The 9,297-nt window shown below is 37.5% G+C and overlaps 1 protein-coding gene and 2 long non-coding RNA genes across 8 annotated transcripts in view; 1 reads left to right on the plus strand and 2 right to left on the minus strand.

Moving 5' to 3' along the window:
* Positions 1 to 2,720, minus strand: part of LOC117467877 (uncharacterized) — a 60,381-nt gene extending 57,661 nt beyond the window's left edge. For both annotated transcript variants that reach the window (XR_004554411.1, XR_004554410.2), the window contains exon 1: positions 2,639 to 2,720. This is a non-coding gene — a long non-coding RNA (uncharacterized lncRNA). The remainder of the gene's footprint in view (positions 1 to 2,638) is intronic.
* LOC117467874 (DNA (cytosine-5)-methyltransferase 3A-like) overlaps positions 1 to 8,786 on the plus strand; it is a 41,861-nt gene extending 33,075 nt beyond the window's left edge. For 3 of the 5 annotated variants that reach the window (XM_034111769.2, XM_034111773.2, XM_034111772.2), the window contains 9 exons: positions 135 to 318; positions 421 to 505; positions 1,182 to 1,327; positions 1,894 to 1,984; positions 2,151 to 2,299; positions 2,684 to 2,784; positions 5,005 to 5,074; positions 5,403 to 5,521; positions 5,654 to 8,786. In XM_034111769.2, the coding sequence (XP_033967660.1) occupies positions 135 to 318; positions 421 to 505; positions 1,182 to 1,327; positions 1,894 to 1,984; positions 2,151 to 2,299; positions 2,684 to 2,784; positions 5,005 to 5,074; positions 5,403 to 5,521; positions 5,654 to 5,795 (1,087 nt within the window). In that variant the 3' untranslated portion in view covers positions 5,796 to 8,786. The remainder of the gene's footprint in view (positions 1 to 134; positions 319 to 420; positions 506 to 1,181; positions 1,328 to 1,893; positions 1,985 to 2,150; positions 2,300 to 2,683; positions 2,785 to 5,004; positions 5,075 to 5,402; positions 5,522 to 5,653) is intronic. The other 2 variants (XM_034111771.2, XM_034111775.2) reach the window with 1 other exon arrangement.
* On the minus strand, positions 2,713 to 4,998 carry LOC117467876 (uncharacterized). Its single transcript, XR_004554409.2, has 3 exons — positions 4,634 to 4,998; positions 3,391 to 3,535; positions 2,713 to 2,801 (listed from the first exon to the last, which is right to left on the minus strand). It is a non-coding gene; the product is annotated as an uncharacterized lncRNA (long non-coding RNA).
* Positions 8,787 to 9,297: the final 511 nt, after the last annotated feature.

Consider the following 9,297-nt stretch of genomic DNA (forward strand, 5'->3'; position numbering starts at 1 on the left):
ACCAGATCTTTGACCCACACTGAACTGACCAATGGATACTGCCACATAAACCTTTGGAAAATACTGATGTTTAGAGTCTTCTTGGAGTATAATATTATCTCTTGTACTAACCAACCCCCTCGACATGTGTTCAGGTGTTTCTGTGTGGAGTGTGTTGACCTCCTCGTGGGTCAGGGCGCGGCACACTTGGCCATCAACGAGGACCCGTGGAACTGCTTCATGTGTAGTCCGAAGAACGCGTTCGGTCTGCTCGGGCGTCGCAGTGACTGGCCCAGCCGTCTCCAGCACTTCTTTGCAAATAATCACGACCAAGATTTTGTGAGTTATAGACCTTCAGGATATAAATCCCACTAACCAAGGAGCCGCATTTTCCTCTGCGTCTCACTGCCTCCCCCTCTCTCTCCCTGTGATATATTTCAGGAAGCACCAAAGGATTACCCCCCAGTCATGGTGGAAAAGAGGAAGCCTATTCGGGTCCTTTCGCTATTTGACGGCATAGCAACAGGTTAGACAAAAAGTGGATCGCCTTTCTTTATAACATTTTCTGTTTGTATCAATTAAAAACAAATGCCCAGCTTCCTTATTAAATGCAACATTTTCACAATCATTTTTGTAATTAATCAATTGATTTCAATATGTGATATAAACTCGTATTGGTAGACGTGGAAAGAATTGTCTTTTATTATCTTGCAAGACCTACTCTTGCCATCTGTCCACATCTGGCATTTTTGGGTATGCTGCATCTGGGGCAAGACATTTTAGGCAAACTGATTTGGGTCAAGGGGAGCTGGTCTCTTTAAGTGTTTTAAAAATAGCTGAAAGAAGTTGGAGGAAGGTTATTAACATTTTAGAATGAGATATATGTGCTCTACAATATGAGGACATGAGTATTATATTTGATGTTATTCCCACGATGTGATCTAAAATTGACCTGTCTACAATTTGATTAGTTGTACCTCTGCAAGGAGATGTTTAATTGCAATAAAGCTTAAATAAATATGGAAAAATGAAGTTTCACATAAACTTTTATTTACACTATCCCAGACACCTCATCCTTTTTTAACTCAGCTACATACAGCTCCAAGCCTACACATCAGTTTCTGCTTTTCATTGTGCACTATAATTAGTTTTGTCCTCAGATTTACTATGTTCTGTCTGACCTTTGACCCCGTCTTGTGCAGGGCTTTTGGTTCTGAAAGACCTTGGCATCGAAGTGGATCGTTATATAGCCTCTGAAGTGTGCGAGGACTCCATCACTGTGGGTATCGTCCGGCATCAGGGTCGCATCATGTACGTTGGCGATGTGAGAACCGTCACACGCAAACATGTGAGTTTCATTTTTTTGGTTAGGGTCTTGTGAAGTTTGCATGTTTTGGGTAGTTGGCAAAATAACTCTTCAAATCCCACAATTACGACTTGTTTAACAATGTGGGATTTGAAGAGTAAACATGCACAGGTATGTCTGTGGCTTAAACGCTGTAAATGAGCAACTATTGAACAACTGAGTAAATACAGGGACAACGCACCGAGCTATGACTACAGATTGTTTTGTTAGGCAATCCAAGAATTGCAAATCATTTCATGTTCCTGTACCAACACAGAAACACAGATTCATCAATAAGAGAAAAAAAGGAAAGAAAAAGATGAAGAAAACTATATTTGGATGAAAGGGCAACACAGACTGTAAACTCAAATGAGATAGAGATGATGATATTAGTGGTCACTACTCCAGTTTTAAATATGAAACATATTTAAACCAATCATAATGAGAACTATAGGCAGCTACTGAATCAGAGCAGAAAAGCTAAATGTTTAGTGCTGGAGCATACCTTTATCTATACTGCCTCAGTCTTTATCTCTGTGTTTCTGACTTTGTTTCTTTTCTTTAAACAGATACACGAGTGGGGGCCTTTTGACCTAGTTATTGGTGGAAGCCCATGCAATGACCTCTCTATAGTCAACCCTGCACGGAAAGGTCTTTTTGGCAAGTTTACTGTTCACTTTAATACATTTCTTTGTAATGTTGTTTTAGATTCCGATCATGTCAAATACCAACAAGTTGATCATCTAAATACACAGATCATCGAAATATAAGTATGTGCCCTTTACTGTATATTCAACCCTGTTCAATGCCTCTCTTTGTCCCACAGAGGGCACCGGCCGCCTCTTCTTTGAGTTTTACAGGCTGCTCCACGAGGCTCGGCCAAAGGAGGGGGAAACCCGCCCTTTCTTCTGGCTCTTTGAAAACGTGGTTGCCATGGGCGTCAGCGATAAGAGGGACATATCTCGCTTTTTAGAGGTCAGCTGAACTTGTTGCTGAAGATGTATTATTATATATACAGTGTGATGTGATGCCAGTGACATAACGATTGATGGCTTATGAATGCCCCCTTGTGGCACTCATTTATTATCTCTAGACACAGATCATGAGAAGGAAGCACTGACACTCTTGATGTAATCTTAATGTGCTATGTTTGATGTACTCTTAGACGCTGTCTTTTGCTCTCCATTTTGCATTTGCAGTTCAGACATTTTGGAGAACTTCACCTGACCCTATATCGATTTTAGTACATTTAAAATACAAGCATTTTATCCCCATAAACTAGATAAACTAAATATGAAATGGTAACTCTCTTACCTTGAGTCCTGATGTCTTTTCTCCTATGCTTTACTTGGATTTCAGTGCAACCCGGTGATGATTGATGCCAAGGAAGTGTCCGCTGCCCACCGCGCTCGATACTTCTGGGGTAACCTTCCTGGCATGAACAGGTTGGTGTGCGAATGGTGAGGGAGGCAGCAGTCTGAGACGTACACAATGGAAAAGGAAACCCTTGGAATAAAGAACTTTGTTGACAGAGTTGCTTTGTGACATAGGCCAAGCTTTTAACAAATCCCCCTAAGAAATGAATTCTTCAGACTGAAGGATCAGCACATGTAACTGACCAATCAGCAGACCATCCGCATATTGAAACTAGCCATCGTCAATTTAATTCAGCAGTTAGGGTTAGGTGTATTCTGGCATATAATCAGATGGGTCACACATTTATTTGCTGATTTATAATATGAATTACTCTCTCCACAAAATACATTTATTAATACACACCAAAATATTTACGATTGAATACAATTAGACAAAACTATTTTAGTTTCAAATGCATTTATTAAAATCCCCAAATATAAAAGTATTTGCAACTTTCATCAGCTAATATAGCAGCACATAGCACAAAGAACCACTATGGAAAACATTTGGAAAAATGTTTTAACTATTCTTTGTGCAGTAAAGTACAAACTTACACATCAGACTACAGGACTTAGCAATCTTTGGATTTTGTTGTAGTGCCAAACGCAGGAATCTGCAAGTTGAATGCTTAAGTGAAGTGAATGCATTACCTTCTCCTGGTCAGGGTGCTGGCTCCAGCTCTAACTGCTCTTCTCTCGGCTCTGATCACTTCAAGAGATGCAGCAGTGGACCAAACAGCTCCATAACCAAAGACTGCACATTGCCATTCCCTCGGCCTCAGATTGAATTACCTGTCTAACATAATTTACATTAACTTCATTCCAGTGGTGGAATGTAACCAAAAACCATTTACTATGCACTGTACGCAGGCACAAATGCGAGGTACTCAATTTCAGTTTTCCATTAAATGCAACTTTATACTTCTACTCCACTACATATCAGTTGTACTTTCAACTACATTCGACAGCTTTTGTAACTTTTCAGATAACAATTTTTTTTTTTTTTTTTTTAAATCCCCTTCCTGTTAAGGGAAAACTGTTTGGTTGAAGTTGATTTTGAAGGTTTGTGATTAACTGAATGATGAAGTGTTCCTTTATAGGATGAGAAAATGTTCCTACTTCTTATGCTAAATAAACAATTTGAAAATCCCTCTATAATGATCCACAATAATGAAAACAGGGCTGTTTTTCTTAGCTTCTTAGCTAAAACTACCCAACAGTATAAAAGGAGTAGCTAGCACAGCCTGAAAACATAGACAGCAGTATTTAATCACAAGACATCGTTTATAATAGTTAGTTATAGACTTGAAGTAGGCTACATCTTGCTGATTAGTACCATTAAGTTCTGGATACTTCCCACACCACTGCTTCATTAAAGGTCCCATGTCGTGCTTTTCTGGTTATTTCCCGTCCCCATGTGTGTTATGTAGCTTTTTATCCATGTAAACGGTCTGCAAAGTCACAAACCCTCAAAGTACAGAAAAGTAAAACTCTGGTGGACTCATCAGAACAGAGTGGGAGGGGGGGCAGGAGCTCCAACAAGCCGTTTAGGACAGAGAGTGAATACACATACTATACTGAGATGCTGTATGAGAAACCAATGTGATTTTGGAACATTGTTCAATGTACCAAATCCAAAAGTTTCTGATCATAATTCCATTGTTGAGGTCTACTAGACTAGTAGACCTCAATAATGGAATTATGTTCAGTAGAAATGGCCATGTCATGGGACCTTTAATGCAAGGTGTAACTTAGCTAAGCAGGAAGTTCACTAGCATGAAAATACTTGCTAGCTAGCTATGTAGCTAGCTAAACGACATATTAAGAAAACATTTATAATTCAACAACATTTAATCACTTACGAAAAGTTAAACATGTTATTTGTTTAACTTACACTTTGAAGGCCGTTACATCTATGGTTACCAGACGCCATGTTTAGGTTGACATCCGGGCAGGTGTTGAACCGTTGATGTTAATTAGACTGCGCCGATATTACGCTACGTAACTCTCTAATCTAAGCATACGTGATTGGCTGAAACGGAAGGAGACATCTGATTGGCTACAGATATCTGTTACATTTTTCTAAAATAAATATTTTTTAAACGCTTAAGTAGCCTACATTTTAGGAATCAAATTGCAGTTACAGGATGGCATTCAAACCATAAACAAAAAATATCATTTATAGTTGACAGATTTGTTAAAGGAAGTACAAAGTTATATAGTAAGACTTCATGTAAAGTGTGGCCCCTCTTCTTTCTCTTTCAGGCCTTTGAGTGCCATGTTCAATGACAGGGTGGACCTTCAGGACTGTTTAGAGCACGGCAGAACAGCTAAGGTAATTGAGTAATACTTTGACAGAACAAATACACCACAACAGAAGTAAGCACTTTGCGCACAGGCGGCTCCCAGTGGCAGCAAGAGGTAACAGTTTGATAATCCATCAGTAAGTGATCCACAGAATCCACCCCTTTTAATAAACAACTGCTTCTCCTTTTTTTAATTAAGCTATATATTTATATTTGTTGTCTTCATTATATAGGTAAAAATGTTCGGCATACTTTTAATAGTATTTTAAAAATATTTTTCTCTTATTGTTATTTTTTTCATTTATTTCTTTATTTATTCAGAGTCTGATTCTGATAATATTTGCTTCCTTTTGTCAGTTTGGCAAAGTGAGGACCATCACCACCAGGTCTAACTCCATCAAGCAGGGCAAGGACCAGCACTTCCCCGTCTACATGAACGAAAAGGAAGACATACTCTGGTGCACTGAGATGGAAAGGTATGTAACAGAAAGACTGTTCTTTAAACTAACATTCACAGATCTTTATTGATCAAAATATCAACATTATTTCCCTCCGTCTTCCCCTTTTCTTTCTCTCTGTTGTTTTGTGTCTGGCTGGTTTCCTCTCAGGATCTTTGGTTTCCCAGTCCACTATACGGACGTGTCAAACATGAGCCGTCTGGCAAGGCAGAGGCTGCTGGGTCGATCCTGGAGCGTCCCGGTTATCCGCCACCTGTTTGCACCACTCAAAGATTACTTTGCCTGCGTTTGAGCGGCAAGAAAAAACTTGCTCGGAAACATTTAGGACCCACAGCTGTATGTTGTGACTATAAATAAGAGCCTTGATCCTCAAATTATACTCTTGTATAATTTGCAAGCAAAACAATGACGTAGACTTCACATTATTTCTCGTATTTGAATTGTAATTCTTATTCTATTTAATTTTGATATGTCATTTTACCTTTTAGCAGTGTTATCAAGTATTTTTGATTTGTTTGTGCAAGCTATACTTGAGACTTTGCTTTCTTCTCAAGACACTGAGACAGAAAAGTGCTAAACATGGGTTTTTAAAAGAGACGGCGATGTGATGGGAAAGACCCGAAAGATAGGAAATGGTTTGGAGATATGTGAAATGTTTCTGCTGTGTCAGTGTACTGTATGTGCGGCCATGCTTCCAGCTACTGAGCCTCACAAAGATGTGAAGAGAAAGGCGATTGTTCTTCAGTGTCAGGATAGCTGTGTCTCTAAGAATCCAAAACACCAGATCACATATACCTCTTTGTTTACAGTTTATATTTACAACTGAAGGTAATAAAGGTACTACTGTTATATGGTTACAATACCATGGTGCTCAAAGAAGATGGGAAACATCATAGCTCATGTGGCAAAACAACTTTAGACAATACGGAGATCTTTAACCTGTTGCTGGAAAAATCTGTTGTGGGTCGTTTGATTCACTTTATAGGCAAGTGACAGACAGTAGACTGCAGTTAGAGTACATGCTCTTCTCTGCATTTTACAGATTTGATATACAGTTTTTACTGGTGCTTATTTAATCTCTCAGCCAAGTAACACTTAGGCTCACTGCCTGGATCTGCACAAACAGAGAGTGAAGCTAGCCACATGGGCGATGATGTTTTCTGTCATAAAATAACTTAAGATCAACGTCTGTGAAACTAATTTTTTTATAGTTTCATCCTGACCAATGACATTACTGTACAACCGTTAGTGAGCGTGGTTGCTGGAGGGCGGGGGTGTGACCGGGCCGGGTAACTCTCCCTAACTTCCACCTCTCTAAACTGAAAAACTGTCAGGTACAAAAACCTCAACAATATGGTGCGGCTTCACAAAGTTCTTCTACCTTTTTATAGCAATTCTGTGCTGTTTTATCAACATTATAAAGCACTTTTATATGTATTCTTTCTTTTTTTTCTTGATATTTTAAAAAGACATTTGGTTTCTTGTGAATTTTGTTTTATGATGTGAATTGATCTACCCTCGTGTGATACTTTTTGTATACAGTAGGGCTGTGCCAATAGAAGTGAAAGAATAGATTTTGATATGTGAAACCCATGTCACTTGACTCAGTGTACAGTAGATGGATTGACATGTGTCACCCCAAACCCCCTTTTCCTTTTCTCCATCATCCATATTGTTCCCTGTTTTAACGCAGCGATACAGGATGTTAGTACCCATATTCAAAGAATGTCTATTTCTATTAAGATTGTAAAATGTTAGACAGAGTTAGGGAACTATGTCATGCGCATTGTATAATATGTTGTCTCTTGTGAAGGACAGTTGGGCCTTTGTTATTTCCCTGATAAATCGTAGTCGTCATGTTGACAAATGTAATTGCTGATCCAAAATTTGGATTATATTCACAAACGTAATTCTCTTGATTGTATCCTCTCAGATAAATATGGAGGATTTAGGCTTCAGTTTGTCAAAACGAAAAACTGACACAGTGTTTGACGAAGATGTCGGCACTCAAAGAGTATAGAGGGTAATACAAACAGATATTATCGCTTATCTATATCATATTTAAGATTCTAAATTTGAAATTGTATTTCTTAATGTAATTAATTTCTTAAGTGACCTTATTGCCATCATGTTTGTCCATGCACACCGGGCTCAATATGAGCTCTTGTGCTTTGTGATATTTTAACCAGATGTTATACCCACTCCTCCTATAATACTTCCCCCTCATTTGTACATTTTGTACATAGAGTTTTCCGGTGGCTGTTTTCAATTTGTTTTTAGCTTTCGTTTTTATTACATATGAGATGTACAAATATAATTCTTTGCTAATATATATCATCAAATTAGGAAAAATCTAGGTTAAAATTTTTAAAATCAAGTGACACATTTGATTCAAAACTTGCTTTGAGCATTAGATGTAGGGAGACTCCAAGTCGTCTTTATCGTACTGATTTGTTTGTGTCAAGTGAATCCAGATTTCATGTCATGTGATCTTAATAGTGGCCTGAGGACAGCTTTAAGACGAACGCGCTCAACTTCACTGCACAGCCCTACATGGTGTTGTTTTTCTGCTTCTGTTTGTAATACTTTAAAAATAGGGATTGTCTGTGTTTCTAATGGTGCTAAACATTTTATCCAAACAAGAAAAATATATTTGGTTGGAAGAGTCTTGACAATAACTGTTTTTAAGTTCCTTGTAGTAACAGAAAATAACTATTATTTCACTCATATAAATATATTAACAAAGGCATTTTAACTTTGTACTTGAAAAAATAAGGATAACAAATAATGAAAGGTTTCCTATATTGTTTTAGACTAGAGATTGCTGTAGTTGGTGCTTATCTGTGGGAAAATCATGTGAGAAAAAAAATCTGGTAACTTTTACTGTAGCATAATAATGTATGCTTAATACTCATTGCTTCTTCTTAATCCTACATTCCACACCGTAATATTCTCCATGTCTGTTTTCAAAATGTTGTTTTGAATTGATGTTTTTTTGGTTTGTTTTTTAAATCAGAAACAACATCTGAGTTTTACTGTTCAAGGCAGGTCAATACTTCTATATTCGGTGATACTGTTGATGCTCTGTGACTTTCTTTCCGTCATAACTGTTAATGGCCTATACGCTTTTCCTCAAGACCAGTTCGTACAGCAAATGTAGCAGTCATTCTCCACCCGATCCCCCCCCCATACTTAAGTTTAGTGTCCAGAGAGAAGATAGAGGCTCCGTATGTACTTGTGCTGGAGAACACTTGAATAAATGTATTGTTTTTGTGCAAAAATCTGCAGCCTCCTGTCCTTTTTTATTTAGATTGTATAAAATGTACATGAAAATATAGTTTCCAATCTCAAATATTTCTCTATAGTATTCATTATTCATTATCTTTCTGTTGCTAAATCAAAGTTTGGAAAAAACAGCCAAACAATGTCAATAGGTTTTGTCTCAACTGTAGCTAAAGAAATTGTGATTCGTTTTCGGGAAATACATGACATCACCTCTTTCCAACTCAATCCCAACAACGAGAGAAACAAAATCAAAAAGAGAAACTTTCATAAAAACAAATAAATAAAACAAGTTCAAATGTTTCATTTATATAATTGAATTATGGTAAGAAAATAAATGTAACAATAAAAGCCTTTGTTATTGGTCTCCATGTGTTAAAGGTATTTTTGACTATTTTGAGAGAGTATACCAAATAACATTAAAGATGGCTTCGTTCTATTTAGGATGGGGTGGTGTTGTTATAATTTTCATATTTATGACCAAAAAATTGTCATGAGAAAATATATTGTTA

This window comes from Pseudochaenichthys georgianus, chromosome 22 (genome assembly GCF_902827115.2).
Source record: "Pseudochaenichthys georgianus chromosome 22, fPseGeo1.2, whole genome shotgun sequence".
Lineage (NCBI taxonomy): Eukaryota > Metazoa > Chordata > Actinopteri > Perciformes > Channichthyidae > Pseudochaenichthys > Pseudochaenichthys georgianus.